Genomic DNA, 18,469 nt, shown 5'->3' with positions numbered 1-18,469 from the left:
CGGGGTTTCACCATGTTGACCAGGATGGTCTCGATCTCTTGACCTCGTGATCCACCCGCCTCGGCCTCCCAAAGTGCTGGGATTACAGGCTTGAGCCACCGCGCCCGGCCTGGTACCAGTTTTTTTATCATCTTTGTCCAGAATCTGGGTTGGGATACTGGAGTCTCTTGGAAACTGAAGTTTAGGGAAATGGGTTCCTCATATATTCTCCCTTGCTATTTGAAATTGATGTGGGCAAATCACTTAACCTTTATTGGGCCTAAGTTTCTAGGGCTGTAAAATGAAAGAACTGAATCTAATCCCCTTTTCTGGTATAAAATCAGATGATTCTGTGATCTGAATGGCCTCAGCACTTCTTAACCACTCACTCCCCTATCCACAGTTCAGAACTACTGATTCTCCACTTACCCTTCAACTCTGTTTCTCCTTCCAGTTACCCAAAGTTAGACACACCCCACACTCACCAGTAGAAAATATGGGCTCTAGGAGAATCTGTGAAACCTATCATTCTTGTCTTCAGTTGTCTCACCGCATTTTTAGTGTTTTCCTTGGATGTCTGGTTATTTGTGTGTTCTTTAAGTGGATGTTTAGGTCCCACCACTCAGCTCTGCACTCCGCAGAGAGTACCCTGGACTTTGAACTCCTCTTATGAAACATGGGGATTAGAGTGACAATCTTACAGGATTGTGTTGTAAAATAAAGCTCTATTGCAGGGCCTGGCATATGGAACATTCTCAGTAAGAGTTAAGTATTGTTGTTATTATTACAAAGCATCTTTTTTCCTTCTTTCCTTTTTTTTTTTTTTTGTTTGAGACGGGGTTTCACCATGTTGGTCAGACTGGTCTCAAACTCCTGACCTCAGGTAATCCACCTGCCTCGGCCTCCCAAAGTACTGGGATTACAGGTGTGAGCCACTATGCCCGGCCATTTTTTTTTTTTTTTTTTTTAAGACAGGGTCTCAATCTGTCACCCAGGCTGGAGTTCAGTTGGTAGCTCACTGTAGCCTCAAACTCCTAGGCTCAAGAGAGTCTCCCGCTTCAGCCTCCTGAGTAGCTGGGGCTACAGGTTCACACCACTGTGCCTAACTAATTAAAAAAAATCTTTTTAGAGATAGGGTGTTTTTATTTCCTTTTCATTAATGTGAGATGGGGTCTCGCTATGTGGACCAGGCTGGTCTCGAATTCCTGGCCGCAAGCAATCCTCCCATCTCAGTCTCCGGAAGTGCTGAGATTACAGGTGTGAGCCACCATGACTGGCCAAGATAGGGTCTTGCTATGTTGCCCTTGTTGGTCTTGAACTTCTGGCCTCAAGTGACCCTTCCACTGCGCCTGGTTCCTATATTTTACTTTCTTTTCTTGTGCCCTAATCATTGCACTGTCTTGTAGCCATGCTTCTTCTATGCAATCCATTCTGTACTCTACCATTAACTGTATCATTTTCATCCACTCCTCCTCCCAGTTTAAAAGCCATTAATGATTTCTTATCACCTATAGGATAGAGTTCAAACTGCTTAGCCTGGCACTCAAAGCCCTCCACAATCTCGTTCCTTTTTAGCCACCTCTTCTGTAATGTTTTTAAAAGCACATAAGCATCTGGGTTTATGCAGTGGCTTGGCTCATGCCTATAATTCCAGTGCTTTGGGACACTGAGGCAGGAGGATCATTTGAGCCCAGGAGTTCAAGATCAGCCTGGGCAATATAACAACACCCCACCGTCTCTACAAAATATAAAAACTAAAAAATTAGCCAGGTATGGTGATGCATGCCTGTAGTCCCAGCTACTCAGAAGGCTAAGGTGGGAGGATTATTTGAGCAAGAGAGGTTGAGGCTGCAGTGAGCTGTGATCAAGCCATTGCACCCCAGCCTGGGCAACAGAGTGAGACTCTGTCTCTAAAAAAAGGAAATCACCTAAGAGACTTTTAGATAACCAGAAACTCCAAAGGAATCAATAGAGCAATAGAACATTGTGGTAGCCAGAAAACCTGATATGCCTAAAGCAGCATTAATAGAAGACCAAAGTGATAAACAAGAATATTGATTATTCCATTGAAGTCTATTCTAGTCAGCTCATGACTGGAATAATAATTTTAGGTCTAGAGGTTAAATGTCAAGTTATGTTGTCAAAAGACACTATGTTAAAAATAAAGTTATCTGGGTAATATGTGATGTGGAAAGTGCTGTATGATATGGTTGAAAGAACAAGACATGGCTGAGTGTGGTGGCTCACCTGTAACCCCAACATGTTGGGAGGCTGAGGGGGGCAGATTGCTTGAGGCCAAAAGTTCAAGACTAGCCTGGGCAACATGGTGAAACCCAGTCTCTACAAAAAATTAGCCAGGTGTGGTGGCATGTGCCTGTAGTGTCAGCTACTCAAGAGGTGGAGGTGAGGGGATTGCTTGAGCCCGGGAGGAGGAGGTTGCAGTGAGGGGAGATGACACCACTGCACACTCAGCCTGGGTGTATGTGCAAACAAAAAACAAACAAAACAACAAAACAAAAGCAAAAAACAAAACTAGGCACGGTTAGCTGGGAAAGGGAAGCCTCATGAAGACATGATGGTTTATCTTTAAACATCAGAAGGACTTTCAAGTGAAAAAAACAATTGCATCTGTTTTCCAGAGAAGTTAGTGAAATGCAGATTTTGATTCAACAAAAGGAAGAATTTATAACGGTTAAGTCAGTTAAGTCCAAAAGATTCAACAAAAGGAAGAAGAATTTATAACGGTTAAGTCAGTTAAGTCCAAAAAAAAAAAGAAGGGCCAGTTGCAGTGGCTCACACCTGTAATCCCAGCACTGTGGCAGGCCAAGGCTTGAGGATTGATTGAGTCCAGGAGTTCAAGACAACCTGGACAACAAAGCGAGAACTTGTCTCTACAAAAGCAAAATATTAGCTGGGTATAGTGGCACACACCTGTAGTCCCAGCTACTCAGGAGGCTGAGGTGGGAGGATTGCTTGAGCAAGGGAGGTTGAGGCTGTAGTGAGCCATGATCATGCCACTGCACTTCGGCCTGAGCAACAGAACAAGACCCTGTCTAAAAAAGAAAAGAAAGAATGTGAAACAGACTACTATAGGAAGTTCTAAGTAGTCTGTCATTCAGAATGTCCCAGAAGAAATTGATTAATAACTTTAAACGAATTTGAATGGAGTGGGTATTTGGACTAAATCAGAAGTTTTCAATTTTTTTCTAGCTAAGAAATCCTTTCCCTTAAATAAAGCTCAATTGCAAAACATATCAATGTGAAGTTATTCAGGTTGAAGTCTAAGTAGAATATTTTCTTATTCTTTTTCTTCTCAACTAGATTCCAGAAAGTTGACAATAAAAGCTAATAGTTTTTATAATTTATATTTACAATGTATATCCCCCATGGTGTATTATGTGAGGTTTGATAAATATTTATTGAATGAATGAACAATTAAATATGTCAAAAGTTATTTCTCTGGGGCATGCTTTCATTTTTAATAGACAGCAATCTTTTAACCAAAAATCAAATTCCTCAAATGAGGTCTGTTATCCTGGAGTTCCAGATTCCTAAAAGGGGTATATGAATGGGTCTCAAGAGTTGTGGGAACCTATTCAAATTGTATTGCCAAATTTGGGAGCATGTGTATCTTCATGGTAAGAGCAGCTATAGCTTTTGTCAGATTTTCAGATGTGTCTATAACCCCCAAAAGTTAAGAAACAACTACTTTATTTTAATTGAATTGAATTGAATTTTTTTATGCAGGATCTCACTCTGTCACCCAGGCTGGAGTGCAGTAACATGATCTCAGCTCACTGCAGCTTCAACCTCCCTGGCTCATCCTCCCACCTCAGCCTCCAGAGTAGCTGGGACTACAGGCATGCACCACCAGACCTGGATAATTATCATTTTTTGTAGAGACAAGGTTTCACTCTGTTGCCCAGGCTGGTCTCAAACTCTTGAGCTCAAGTGATCCTCCCGCCTTGACCTCCCAAAGTACTGGGATTACAGGTGTGAGCCACTGCACGCAGCCAAAGAACAATTACTTTTATGGAAGAATTATAGGTATCTATCACAGCCTGATAAAATATGATTTGGAGGCAGGAAGTTCTTTTGAATACCCCCCAAATTATGTACCTGCATGTTCTCTTGATTGAAGAGAATAACTGAGGGGACAGACCCTCAGGCTTTCCTGAATACATCATACCCCCCAGAGGATGCGAAGGTAATGGAGTTCCATGATAATGGAAGAGGCTTCTGTGTCTGTGCCCCAGTGTATGCGTACTCAGGCTCTCAAAATCAGTGACCATTTCGGTGGACAGACCTTAGTAAATGAAAACAAAGTATTTACTCCAGGGCTTTAGGCAACTCTCACCAGCCGAAAACCATTTTCCCAGCCCCTACCCAAAAAGGGCCAGACAGTCTGGAGACCCCTGTTTTTGTGTCACTAATCACCAGCTCAGACAGTGCCCTCTGGACTGTTTGGATGGCATATCCCTTTTCCCTCCCAGGATCACTCTCTCTTTTGTTGCATTGTGAGAAAATTATGGCTAGGAATTTGATCTGGAGCCAGAGTCAGCTTCCGGGTGTGATCTCAGCATTCAAGTGCGAGCTCAGGGTGCAATGACGTTGGGTACATCAAACTGAGGAGCTTTTTGTCTAGCTGGCTGTGACCTCCTCCCTCCCTCCCCATCCCAGCTTCCCAGCCACAGAATAGGGAGCAGCACAAACAAGGCCCTGAGATTTGGGTTTATTCACCTCCACCCAAAACTAAACCAAGGCTATGACATGTCCCATGGGACCAAACCATACATTGGGTACCATGCACCTTTCCCTTCAGGATGCTGCTACCTCTAGAGTGGTGGGCAGCTGCCCATATCAACGTGGGAGGTAGAGAGGGATTTGCTGGTGCTGGGTCTGTGGCAATCAGGGCTCAACTCTGGCTGCCTCCTCCTCTTCCTCTGGATCAGGAGGCGCAGGGAGCAGGGAGATGTAGACCTCATTGACCTCTGTGTCCAAATGTCGGCCACCCCGAGGCGCTTCCAGGTTTAAGATGCCATCATGGGAGAGAGCAGCTCTGACCCGCCAGGGGTCTACATCAGCAGGCAGGACATAGGTGCGGCAGAACTCTCGGGACACGAAGCCGTGGCGGTCCAGGCGCTGGGGGTGCCGGGCAGACACCTCCAGCAGGTTATCTACAGTCCTCACAGTTACCTCGTCTGGGGTAAAGTGGCTCACATCCAGAAATGCCTGGAACTTGCCCTCACTGAGCCTAAGCTCGGAGGCCCCTGCCCTGCTGCCCTCCCCAGCTGGGGCAGCGCGAGGCCGGACATAGTAGCCATGGTAGAGTGTGGGGGTCAGGATCTCTTCCGGCAGGAGGCCTAGGGGGCAGAGAGAAGGCAAGAGGCAGGATGAGGGAGGATGAGGTGGGCACAGGGGCGAAATGGGAAATCTGGAGAGGAGGGATTGGGAAGAGCAGGAGGGGAGTCAGTAGGAGTAGGGAAGGGAACGGGAGGGGGGCCACACAGGAGCTAGGAGGAGAAGGTAGCTAGGAAGAGGGGAAAGGGGAAAGGAAAGGGGGAAAAGGAGGGGGAGGAGGGAGAGGAAGAGGAGGCACCAAACTGGGCCTGGGTGGATAGAAGGAGGACAAGGAGGCACACTAAGGCAGCAAAGGGCAGGTATCAGCACTGCAGGCACCAAGTCTGTCTTGAGGTCAGCAGGAATGGGAAAGAGCCCTGCTTGTACGGGATGAGGGGGAGTCTGGGGTGGGGGGTGACTGGCTTCAGGAGATCAGTTAAGCCAAGTGGGGTGGAAGCCAGTAACGCTGGGAGGTCAGCCCAGAATTTCGGGGGGGGGGTGGGAGGCAAGGGGGTGGCGTCTGTGCCATACCTTCTCCAAAGCGCTGCTCACCCAGGCGGCTCGGGTTGGCAAATTCGTACTCGGCGGTGGCTGGGTGGGCATGTGGCACTGAGCGGCCCGACATGGCTGCAGACGCAGCGGAAGCCCTGGTCCGAGGTGCAGCCCCAACAGACACAGCGCGACCCCTCCAGCTGCCGGGAGAGCTAGGGCTCAATAGGAGGTGGGGGCGGGGTCGACACCACCCAAAATAGTGCCGAGCCTCTGCGGGGGAGGGGCGGGGAGTGGGGGCCCTGAGTGCGCGCAACAAGGATGTGACCGGTGCCGCCCGGACCCCTAGTCCCCTCCCCCGCACACTTCAGCTGTTGCGGGGGGGTCTGAGAGGACAGCTGAGGGTCCTGGTTGGGAACGAGCTGGGGAAGGGGAGCTAATGGTGTCTAGGGCATGAAGAGGCCTCGCTGAGACCCTCATGAACGGTTTGCACGTTTCCACAGCACATTTTCTCCTCCTTAGTGGCAGGCACTGTGCACCCAATTCCTAAAGCTCTCCTGGATTTAATTAATGTTCTGAGAGCCACATAGGACGAAAGATGCAAGAAATCTTTTTGCTCTTTCTTCAGGGGGTGGGGTCTTTCTGCCCAGATGTCAGGGTCCTCCCCTGAACCCAGGTCAACCCAGGGCACGAGGCAGATGGCTGGTACTGACATGTTGACCATCACTGCTCTCTTCCAAGGACTCACAAAGAGTTAATGTCCCTGGGGCCCAGCCTAGGAAGATTCCAGTCCCTGCCCAGGCCCAAGATAGTTGCTGGCCTGATTCCCCTGGCATGCAGGACTGGAGAGGAGGAGGAGGGGCACATCCCCCTATGCCTGCTTGGGATTCCTGACTCTGTCCCAGCTTCAGAGAACAGGGGTGGGAGTGGGTGCCCATTGGGTGTGGACAGAAAGCTAGTGAAACAAGACCATGACAAGTCACTGGCCAGCTCAGATGTGTTTGTGTTTCTCTTTTCTTAGCTCAGTGAGTATTGGGTATGTGTCACACTGCCAAATCCCCGATCACAAGTCTCCATGAACCAGCAGTGAGCTAGGATAATAAAACCCCTGACATCACCATTCCAGAAGCTTCACAAGACTGCATATATAAGGGGCTGGCTGTAGCTGCAGCTGAAGGAGCTGACCAGCCAGCTGACCCCCAACACTCACCTAGCCACCATGGACATCGCCATCCACCACCCCTGGATCCGCCGCCCCTTCTTTCCTTTCCACTCCCCCAGCCGACTCTTTGACCAGTTCTTCGGAGAGCACCTGTTGGAGTCTGATCTTTTCCCAACATCTACTTCCCTGAGCCCCTTCTACCTTCGGCCACCCTCCTTCCTGCGGGCACCAAGCTGGTTTGACACTGGACTCTCAGAGGTGAGTCTTCCCCTACCAGGATGGGGGAGCCCTTTCTGGAACATCCTGGAAACTTCTCCATCCATTTTTCTTTCCTTCCCTGCCTAAACAATTTTAGGCACATGTGTGTCCAAAAGGGAAGAAAAATGAGGTTGCTAGTGCCTCCCTCCCCTGTCACCTATTTCTATTTGATGGTCCTCTGTATCCCATTTATTACATTTTTTTATTCACTGTCAAGTTCATCCTCTGTCCCCTAACTTCTCTCTGCAGGATACCCCTTTCTAGTTTGGTTCATAATGATCTGCAGGGAAAGAGCTGCCTTCAAACTCCTTTGCTCATCTCTTCTAACACCTCAGGCTCTTGACCAATTTTACCATCTCAGGTTTCAGAGCCAGGAGAGAGCCCTGCCTCATCCTGAGCTGTTCATCCCCACTGGGTGGAGCTGGGGCCAACCACCACTATTCTCTGCCTTTCTATTCTTCCTTCTTCTATGATTTTCTGGCTTCCTCAAGGTTGTGACAGAGCGCTGGCCTGGGTCCAACCAAGCCTTATGAGGAAACAATATAGGTCTAGTCTTGGGACCCCCCACTTGTCCTAAGAGGGTGGGAGAAAATGGTGAACAAATAAGGTTGACAGAAGCTGTCACAGATAACACTCTGGTTTAAAAATATTCGAGTGTGAGTAAACAGGACCTGAGTGGGCAAGGGCTTTGGAAGGACAAGCAGGAGCAGCAGAACATTCCAGATTGGGTGGGTGGAAAACTGGCAAAGAGACCTGAGCAAGAAGAATAGAGGCCTTTGTCTCACAGACAAACCACAAAGCCAGGCATTGGATTCAGAGAGGCAGCAGATGCCAGGCCTGCACCCATCTTTGTGACTGGTCCCCTGGGTGATCTGTCTTCTTCACTGTCCCTGTAAATAAAGTTTAGGTCTGATCACCACAAGCCTTAGGTATCACTGTAGTGGCTCCCTGAAGCAGAGAGCCATGTTTATTTTAAAAGGGGATTTTCTTTAAGCAGAAAAAAGAATGATGAATTACCTGGACAGAAAGCAACTCTGCAGAATGGTAAGACAACACCAGTGTAATCGGTATTTTTGCCATCTTTTCCCAACCCCATTCCCTTACCTTGCTATTTCTAGATGCGCCTGGAGAAGGACAGGTTCTCTGTCAACCTGGATGTGAAGCACTTCTCCCCAGAGGAACTCAAAGTTAAGGTGCTGGGAGATGTGATTGAGGTGCATGGCAAACATGAAGAGCGCCAGGTATGTAGCCTGTTTTTGGTTTTTGTTTTTATTTTCTGCTCATTCATTCAGTGAATACTGTAATAGACTAGATAGTGCTATCAGCTTCGGAGGCTGGCTACATTCCAGTCCCAAGCCATAATGGTCTGGATCAGGGGTTACAAATCAACGTCTGGAAGACTAAGTTAGGGATCGACCTATTGCTGTCATTACTGTTGTTATGGCCAGAGATGTGGCTTTTGTTTTATTTGATCACCTTAGATGGGATGATGGGATGCTGATGCCCTGTTTAAGCCAGTGGTTCTGAATCTTGGCCACATTAGAATCACCAGGGGAACTTTCAAAAATCCTAATGCTCAGGCATACCCCAGACCAATTCAATCAGAATTTTTAGGGATGGGACCCAAGCACCAGCATTTTTTAAGGTAATTCTAATCTACAGTCAAGGTTGAGAACCACTGATTTAGGTATAGGGTTGCAAGGCACCTAGTTGCTTTGCATAATTACATTAACTACATGTACCCTGAAGGCACTTGAGTTGTGACTTCTCTTTACTTGTGCAAGAATCCATGTTTCATCTTTAGTCCATCTTAATGCTGAACTACTTGGTTTGTCTAAATTTCAGAGCTGTGCTCAGTCTTTAGTCCCCCTATAGCCTATGTGGAAATCAGTTAATGAGAGCCTGTTTGGTTACATGCTTGAGAGTCAGGAGGCATACGGGTTAAGGTCATCTACCCTTTGGGGGAATTCTGACGAATGGAACAGCTTCTCATGACTTTGTAAGAGGGCTTTAAAATTGCTTCTTACCAATTAATGATAGCTCAGAACCTGTGCATCAACTAGTACAGTTTGTCCTTAGTAACGTCCTCGAGCTGTTTCAATTTTGCTCACATGATTTAGGTTTGGGTTATAGTCTCCTTGAATGGAGTCATTTTTTTTTCTTTTTTTTTTTTAGCAGCAGTCTTATTGTTCTGGAACATTCTGGGACATTCCTGAAGAGTCAGGACAATTTCCAGGCTTCCTCAGGGACTCAGATTCTAAATGAGATTCCAAATTCTGTAGGCCCAGCCAACATTGATCTAAACCTTTGGGAAATACCCCTAAACATATCTATGCCTCAGGGTTTGAAAAACAATGATGTGTTGGGCTGTTTCAGACTTCTCAGATTCTCACTGGTAGGAATGACTACCTAGGCAACTTCATCTTAGCTCCAAACCTGAAACAAAGAATTATTTATTCTTCCTATGTTGTCATGGCATTTGGTCTCACCTAAGGGGAAATCAGGATGCCTGAGTTCTGGACAGGTGATAATATTTCCTGTTTTTATCTCTCTGCCTCTTTCCTCATTCTCTTGGGTTAGGATGAACATGGTTTCATCTCCAGGGAGTTCCACAGGAAATATCGGGTCCCAGCTGATGTGGACCCTCTCGCCATTACTTCATCCCTGTCATCTGATGGGGTCCTCACTGTGAATGGACCAAGGAAACAGGTCTCTGGCCCTGAGCGCACCATTCCCATCACCCGTGAAGAGAAGCCTGCTGTCACTGCAGCTCCCAAGAAATAGACGCCCTTTCTCGAGCTGCATTTTTTAAAACAAGAAAGTTTCCCCACCAGTGAATGAAAGTCTTGTGACTAGTGCTGAAGCTTATTAATGCTAAGGGCAGGCCCAAATTATCAAGCTAATAAAATATCATTCAGCAACAGATAACTGTCTTGAGTTTGAATATTCCACACGCTTTTAAATAAATGTACAAATGCCACAGATCCATTTATGATTGCATAATGATTTAGAGGGCGCCAGGGATTTTAGAGTCAGAATGACTGGCTTCACCATTTACTAATGGTATAAATTTAGGCAAGTTGCTTAACCTTTCTGGTCTTCAGGTTTTCCATTTATAACGTGGGTTACTGAGTTGTGCAGAGCTATTGCAGGAAGTAAATTAAGGAGAAGAAGCAGAAAAAGCCCCTGGAAGACTTCAAGGAATATTAGTTACTTTCTCTCTGTCCTCTTTGATTTTAGCCCTCAGTTTAAAGGACTGGAACAAATCTGAATGAACTCTGGATAATGCTATTTAAAAGCCCTTACTGCATCTCTAAAATTAATTACATCACCAGGGAAGACATGGTGACCCTAATATTGTTTGACATTTTCCTATTGCTAAGCATTGCCTTCAGCTGATTTACAGGGGCAATAAATAGGACTTGGGTAATTATAACCTAACAAGCTCTGAGGTATAGTCTAAATCAGTGGCCCCCAACCTTTTTGGCACCAGGGACTGGTTTTATGGAAGACAATTTTTCCGTGGCCCCGGGGGAACAGAGGATGGTTTCAGGATGATTCAAACATTAGATTCTCACAAAGAATGCACAACCTAGATCTCTCACATGTGCAGTTCACAGTAGGATTCTGCTTATATGAGAATTTAATGCCACCATTGATCTGAGAGGAGGCAGATCTCAGGTTCACTCACCTCCTACTGTGCAGCCTGGTTCCTAATAGACCACAGCCGTAGTTCCTAATGGTCTCTATGGCCTGGGGGGTGGGATCCCTAGTGTAAATTATCTAGCAAACACCTACTAACCTAAGGCCAGGAAATATCCAATTCAATGACCTACCACATAATACTTAAGTTTTAGAATTACAATTAATAACTGATCAATAAGTGGTTCTATTATTTAGCTTAAAGACATACCACTGTATAAAAAAAAATCACCCCCCCCCTTTAACAAAAAGCAACCCTCCATTTCTTCTCTGTGGGTCTGGACAAAACTTCTGATTCACTTGATAAACAGCACTGCTGTAGGTGATCTGGTATAAATATTTATTGACAACTCTTATTTTTTCTTTAGCAGCTTCCAGCTAATTTTTCATTTCTTGCAGAATCAGAAATGAGTCAGTTTGGGGCACTGACCAGGGTTTTGAAATATTCTACATGAAACAATTACTCCAAATGTTTTTATGGCATAGAGGGAAACAACACATACTGGGGCCTATCAGAGGGTGAAAGGTGAGAGAAGGGCAAGAATTGGGAAAAATACCTAATGGATAGTAGGCTTAATACCTGGGTTATGAAACAATCTGTATAACAAACCCCATGACACATGTTTACACATGTGACAAAATGAAGGAAAAAAAGTCACAATGAGATACCACTGCGCCCCTATTAGAATGATTAAAATGAAAAATTGACTATACTAAGTAAAACAAAAAATAAATAATAAATTTAAAACTTAACAACAAAAAAAATTCATGGTGCAGGGGTGTGGAGGTAGGACGATACAAATTGCAAATCTATACAGGTTCAAAACGCTTTCTCTTAAAAAACAATTCCCTAATAGTCTGAAATGCTGTGATCTAGACAGAAGTTTACAGTCAATTTTAGTGGCTCTGTAGCAGACTCTGTTGGTGCCTAACCAACAGCTATTTAACACCTTCAGCCTTGCCAATAGTACCCCAAATCGGTTTATGTATACACCATATTCTTCCTAGCCATGTCCTTCAGAGAAGTGAACTCAAGCTCCAGCCACAGGAGGTCTCTCTTGATTAGTCCAAACAAGCAGGGAAATTCTCTTCTTGATTTTCAAGATTAATCTTGAAAGAGCTATGACTCAATTATGGCAAATGAGACAGGAGGGAAGTCTGTTGGACATGCTTCTAGAAAAAGTTTCTAACCTAAGAACAAGTTTCTGAAGGATTCAGAGAGAGAGAGATCTTTTTTTTTTTCTTGCTCTGGATGTTGGAGCATGAGAATGTGATGCCTGGATTGCTGTAGCCATTTTGAAAACGTGAGGGGGCATTCATGGCAGGCTGAGCACAAAGACAATAATCTCAGGTCCTTAATGGGTCAATGAATTGCTGAATTAGCCAAACCTAGAGTTTTCCTACTTCAGGCTGTCTGACTATGTCTTGTTTTTGTTAATAATCTATTTTGATGTGCGTTTTCTGTTACTAGGAGGCAAAAACATCTGATATTTATATAGGCTGAATTAGATAATACAAAATAACTGAATGCCTGGAAGCCATGTGTCAATTTTAATCATTTTAGTGAATTGCCATTTCCCAAGCAATGACTGACTTGGTTTTAAATAAATCACAACTTTGACTGTTAGATTAATGAAATTTGTTTCAAACATGTGCAGGATTATATTTTTTTTGTTTATCATTACCGTAAGTGTCTAAATTAGACTGGTTCTTTATTGTTATTCTTTTCTAGATCACACCCTTTGCTGTGGCTATTCATAGCTACAATATTAGTATAGGACTATTCTAGTACAGTATATTTGAGGGGTTTTTTAGCTATATAGCTAGCTATCCATGATTCTACTTCATTCCCTGTATCTGAATTATGCCAGAAGTTTACTGAGGCAATTCTAGTTAGCATTTGTTTTGTTTTTTAATATTAACTAACATTTACTGAACACTATATTAGTCCATTCTCACATTGCTGTAAAGAACTACCTGAGACTGTGTAATTTATGAAGAAAAGAGGTCTTTGGGAATTCAAATGGAGATATTCAATAGATAGTTGTATATTTATATCCAGTGTTCTGGAGCACATCTGGGATAGAAGTGTAGGTTTAAAATTTGGAATCATACAGATAGGAGTTAAAGGCATAAGAGTGGAGAGTATCACCTGGAGGTAGAAAAAGAGGAGCAAAAAGGCCAGCCACAGAATCACTGGAAATGCAAACTTAAGGGATTGGCAGAGAAAAGTGGGCCCATAAAAGAGACCTAGTAATAATCAGAGAAATGAGAGAAAAACACGTTTAGCACAATGTCATAGAAATCAAGGGAATAAGATTTCAAGAAGTAAAAGGTGGGTGGTCAAGTGGATTACCAAATGCAAAATCTAAAAGTAACATATGAGCTGACGTATCCATTAGATTTGGTAAAACTTTCACAGTCATTGAAACACTTTTAGGAAACTGGTGGGTCAAAGAGGAAATGGGGGATGGACTTCTTGACAAGATAGAGCAGTAAGCTCATATCTGATGCAATCCCTCTGCTGTAAACACACAGCAATGGTAGAATTTTTAAAGTAGAAAAGATAAATGACAATATGGACAAATTAAATTATAAAATATTTAAATAAATAAAATTTAGGAGGATGGGCCTATTAGACTCTCGATAGAAGACAGTGGAAGCTGATGAGTTCAACTCCTACAGGATAAAGGGACTAAAAGTGCTTAACCTAAGACAGAAGAAACAACTGGATCATGACTTAATGCTAGTGGCTGTGGTGGTATTTTCCCACTTGTGAAAGAAAGACAGAAAAATCCTGTCCATCTGCCTTCTGGGGTTATAATTGAATAGAAACTGGGCTTAGTGAGGTGGAAAGAGCAAGACAGAGCCTCCTGATTCAGAATTTACATATGATATATATATTTTTTTTTTCTGAGACGGAATCTTGCTCAGTTTCCCAGTCTGGAGGGCAATGGCACAATCTTGGCTCACTGCAACCACCACCTCCCGGGTTCAAGCGATTCTCCTGCCTCAGCCTCCCAGTAACTGGGATTACAGGCACCCGCCACCACGCTCGGCTAATTTTTCTGAATTTTTAGTAGATGTGGGGTTTCACCATGTTGGCCAGCCTGGTCTGGAACCCCTGATCTCAAATGATCTGCCTGCCTTGGCCTCCCAAAGTGCTGAGATTACAGGCATGAGCCATTGCGCCCAGCCCACATGTGATATCTTATAGCTCAGTGATAGCATCCAATATGACAGCAGGACAGTAGCCCCATTCATCATTACAAAATCCCATTTAGAACTGGGAAGGAGAGAGATGTAAAAAGCATGATGAAGGCAACTGCAAAACTACTAGAGAGTAAGGAGTGGTGGACATAGAATCAGAGAAATAAAGAAGGAAAAGCAAACTGAGAATCTATTAAAAACCAGCATTCCAAACACACGAAGAAATCTCATAGTAAGGAAGATAGGCAACAATAAAATCAACAATAAAAAAAATGAAGGACCTTGGAACCCACCCATTCTTTTACTTTAAGAAAAAAACAAGTAATTGTTGCAGAGGTATTTTATATTTCTGTATTTTGCAGCTGCCTTTTGGTAAGAAGCACGTTTTTCAAATAAAAAAAATTTAATAAAAATTTAAAATTTAAAATGAAGGGCTGGGAGCAGTGGCCCACACCTCTAATCCTAGCACTTTGGGAGGCTGACACAGGTGGATCACCTGAGGTCAGGAGTTCAAGTCCAGCCTGGCTGACATGGTGAAACACCATCTCTACTAAAAATACAAAAGTTAGCCTGGCATGGTGGTGCATGCCTGTAGTCTCATCTACTCAGGAGGCTGAAGCAGATGAATTGCTTGAACCTGGGAGGCAGAGATTGCAGTGACTTGAGATCGCACCAGGGCACTCTAGCCTGGGCAACAGAGTGAGACTCCTTCTCAAAAACTCAAAAAAAAAAAAAAAAGGCGGGGGAATAATTTTATTTAGAAAGGGCAAGAAATACTAAATTAAAACAAGCAGAATTTTAAAAGAGGATGGACATGAAAAAACCATTTAGACGTGTTAGAAATTGATGTTATGAATGCTGTAAGGAACAAAGTTACACATTTACAAATTGAAGGAAAGCTGAGGCATTCACTCATAATACAGCAAGTTAGGGGAAAAGATTTTATAAAATAAGAACAGTTAAGATATATGGAGGAGAAAATGAGAAACCAACATGTATCCAAATAGGTGCTTCTAAGAATTAATAGAAAAAATGATAAAGCTTTATTTGAAGAGATTCTTCAGAATTGAAGATGTGAGTCTTCAGATATTGGGCAGGATACACAATACTAAATATGCACTTAAATATATGATTGTGAAAATCCAGAACAATAAGGATCAGAAAAATCTTAAAAGATATGAGGACAAAAAGATGTATTAATGACAAATAAGTTACGATTAGATTAACAGCAGACTTCTCAGCATCAATAAAAATCAAAAGACAATAGAGTAATGGTTTCAAAGTACTGGTAGAGTAGAAATAGCTGTTAACTCATAGTTTTAGGTAAGTTATTACTCAAAGTAAAATATGCCACGAATGCAAAGTTGGCTCAATATTGGAAAATCTCTATAAATTTACTATATTAATAGAGTAAAAGAAAATAAAACTATGATTATCCCAACTAATGTGTGGTTCAGCTTCTCTATTTACATGGAGGGAAACTTCTGTTAGAAAATCAGAAATAAAAGAAATTTCCTTAAGTTGGTAAATACTATATAATGAAAACTTAGCGCAAACATTATACTTACCAAAGAGAATTTAAATTCATTTCACTCCTTTGAATATCCTGAGCAAGACAAGGATGCCCATTATTACTCTTAATGTAGCAGTAAAGGTTCTGACCAATGTCATAACAGAAGAAAAAACAAAGAGGAGGTGTAAGAATTGGAAGGATAGAGATGAAACTGTATTATTTATAAATGATATAATAATCTGCCAAAACAACCTCAAAAGAATCAACAGACAGGCTGGGCATGATACTTCATGCCTGCAATCCCAGCACTTTGGGGTGCTGAGGTGGGAGGATCGCATTACCTCAGGAGTTTGAGACCAGCTTAGGCAACATGGCAAAACTCTGTCTCTACCAAAAAAATTAAAAACAAAAACAAAAAATTAGTCAGGTGTGGTGGTGCACACCTGTAGTTCCAGGTACTTGGGCGGCTGAGGTGGGAGAATCAATCACCTGAACCCGGGAGTTCGAGATTTGAGGCTGCAGTGAGCCAAGATCACATCAGGGCACTCCAGCCTGGGGAAAAGGGAGTGAGACCCTGTCTCAAAAAAAAAAAAAAAATCAGAATCAACAAACTATTAGAACTAACAAGAGGGTTCAGCAAACTTGCGGAACACAATCTCAGATTATGGAATACTGTGCTGGTTATCTACTTCTGCATATCAAACTACCTGAAAATTTAGTGGCTTAAAACAACATTCATTTTATTCAGCCTTACTAGGTGGTATTCAGCTGGTAGATGGTCTCATCTATAGGTTTTAAGTAAACTTTCATTCCTGATACCTTGGCATGGACGGTTAGAAAGCTGGGGCTCAGATGGGCTTCTCTCTCTGTCCACATAGTGTCAGGGTCTCTCTACAAGATCTCTCTAGCAGATAGACTTCTTATATGGTGACTTCTCCAGGAAGGAGTGTTCCAAAAGACGGAAAGTGGGAGCTGCAAGGTTCTTAAGAAATTTACACAGTGTTTCTTTTGCCATAATTTTTTGACTAAAGCAGTTGCAAAGCCTTTCTACATTCAAAAGGAAGGGCACAGACGCCCCCACCTCTTAGTGGAGGGAGAGTAAAAAAGTTTTTGACCAACCTTAATCCTCCACAGGAGCTTACAGAGAGGGAGAAAATATATAAAATCACCAAAATTCACAAGGAATAATGGCATTAATAGCAATAATATACAAGGAACTCCTGAGAATCAGCAAGAAAAGGACAGCTATTCCAAATTTTTTTTTTTTTAAAAAAAGACTATGCATAGGACATTTATCCAAGTGGAAATCAAGAAGCCAACATGGATACAAAAGAATGCCGAAAATAACTGGTAATCAACGAAATACAAATCAAAGTAACAACAAGCTACCTCTTTACAACAGTGTTTCACAATATTGGTATACCAGTATTTTGGGCCAGACAATTCTTTGTTGCGGGGGCTTGTCTGTACCTAGTAGGATATTTAGCAGCATCCCTGGCCTATACCCACTAGCTGCCAATAGACAATACCCTTTGGAAAATAAAAAATATCTCTAGAAATTGCCAGTTATCTCCTGTGGGATTAAAATCATCCCAGGTTGAGAACCATTGCTTTATACCTATCAGCCTGGCAAAAAATAGAAAGCTGGTTAATGTTGTTGTGTTTTTTTTCTTGAGACAGAGTCTCACTCTGTTACCAAGACTTAAGTGCAATGGTGAGATCTTGGCTCACTGCAACCGTGGCTTCCCAGGTTCAAGTGATTCTTCTGCCCCAGCTTTCCAAGTAGCTGGACTACAGGCACGTGCCACCATGCCTGGCTAATTTTTCTATTTTTAGTACAGACAGGGTTTCACCATGTTGGCCAGGCTGGTCTCAAACTCCTGACCTAAGGTGATCCACCTGCCTCAGCCTCCCAAAGTGTTGGGATTACAGGTATGAGCCACCACGTTAAGTGTTAGCAGGGATATGGCAACATAGGAAGCCTCAGACCTTGTTGGTGGATGTGTGAGTGGCACAGCCATTCTTGAGAGCAATCGTCAAATTAAATGTAGACATACCTCAGGACTCACCAATTCAGCATGTGGATAATTTACACAGGTCCACAAAGGAACATATATGAGGATGTTCTCTGCAGCTTTGTCTGATAATGGGGAGTTAGAGGCAAATTAAAATGTGGTAGCAGAATATCCTGTCCAATAATAGCAGACATATTTTTCTCAGTGCACATGAAACCTTCTACAGGACAGAGCACGAGTTAGGCCACAAAACAAGTTTTAACACATTTTAAAGGACTGAAATCGTACAAAGTATCTTTTCTGATCACAATGAAATAAAATTAGAAATCAATAACAGAAGGAAAAATGGAAAATTCACAAACTAAACAGTACACTCTTAAAACAACTACTGGATTTTAATTTCTTCTTTAGAAGAAATCACGAGGGAAATTGGAAAATAGCTTGAGACGAATGAAAAAGGGAACAAAGCTGAGTGCCGTGGCTTACCCCTATAATCCCAACATTTTGGGAGGCCAAGACAGGTGGATCACTTGAGCTCAGGAGTTCTAGACAAGCCTAGGCAAAATGGTGCAACCCTATCTCTACAGAAAATACAAAAAGCCGGGCGTGGTGGCTCAAGCCTGTAATCCCAGCACTTTGGGAGGCCGAGGCGGGTGGATCACGAGGTCAAGAGATCGAGACCATCCTGGTCAACATGGTGAAACCCCATCTCTACTAAAAATACAAAAAATTAGCTGGGCATGGTGGTGCGTGCCTGTAATCCCAGCTACTCAGGAGGCTGAGGCAGGAGAATTGTGGTGG

At 43.3% G+C, this 18,469-nt stretch overlaps 2 protein-coding genes across 5 annotated transcripts in view; one reads left to right on the top strand and one right to left on the bottom strand.

Moving 5' to 3' along the window:
• Positions 1 to 10,153, top strand: part of CRYAB (crystallin alpha B) — a 73,779-nt gene extending 63,626 nt beyond the window's left edge. The window contains exons 1-4 of one of the 4 annotated variants that reach the window (XM_017517680.2): positions 5,436 to 5,673; positions 6,830 to 7,228; positions 8,347 to 8,469; positions 9,809 to 10,153. In XM_017517680.2, coding sequence (XP_017373169.1) covers positions 7,028 to 7,228; positions 8,347 to 8,469; positions 9,809 to 10,012 — 528 coding nt within the window. In that variant the 5' untranslated portion in view covers positions 5,436 to 5,673; positions 6,830 to 7,027 and the 3' untranslated portion in view covers positions 10,013 to 10,153. Of the gene's footprint in view, positions 1 to 5,435; positions 5,674 to 5,951; positions 6,041 to 6,829; positions 7,229 to 8,060; positions 8,273 to 8,346; positions 8,470 to 9,808 lie in introns of those variants that run through there. The other 3 variants (XM_017517682.2, XM_037734615.1, XR_005198192.1) reach the window with 3 other exon arrangements.
• Positions 4,696 to 6,643, bottom strand: HSPB2 (heat shock protein family B (small) member 2). The gene is made up of 2 exons (XM_017517678.1): positions 5,851 to 6,643; positions 4,696 to 5,342 (listed from the first exon to the last, which is right to left on the bottom strand). Exons 1-2 carry the CDS (start codon positions 5,942 to 5,944, stop codon positions 4,888 to 4,890), a joined length of 549 nt encoding a protein of 182 aa, XP_017373167.1. The 5' UTR covers positions 5,945 to 6,643; the 3' UTR covers positions 4,696 to 4,887.
• Positions 10,154 to 18,469: the final 8,316 nt, after the last annotated feature.

The sequence above is a fragment of the Cebus imitator genome, unplaced genomic scaffold (genome assembly GCF_001604975.1).
Source record: "Cebus imitator isolate Cc_AM_T3 unplaced genomic scaffold, Cebus_imitator-1.0 Scaffold641, whole genome shotgun sequence".
Classification (NCBI taxonomy): domain Eukaryota; kingdom Metazoa; phylum Chordata; class Mammalia; order Primates; family Cebidae; genus Cebus; species Cebus imitator.
The sequence above is the reverse complement of the archived record's forward strand: the minus strand, read 5'-3'. Positions and strand labels throughout refer to the sequence as shown.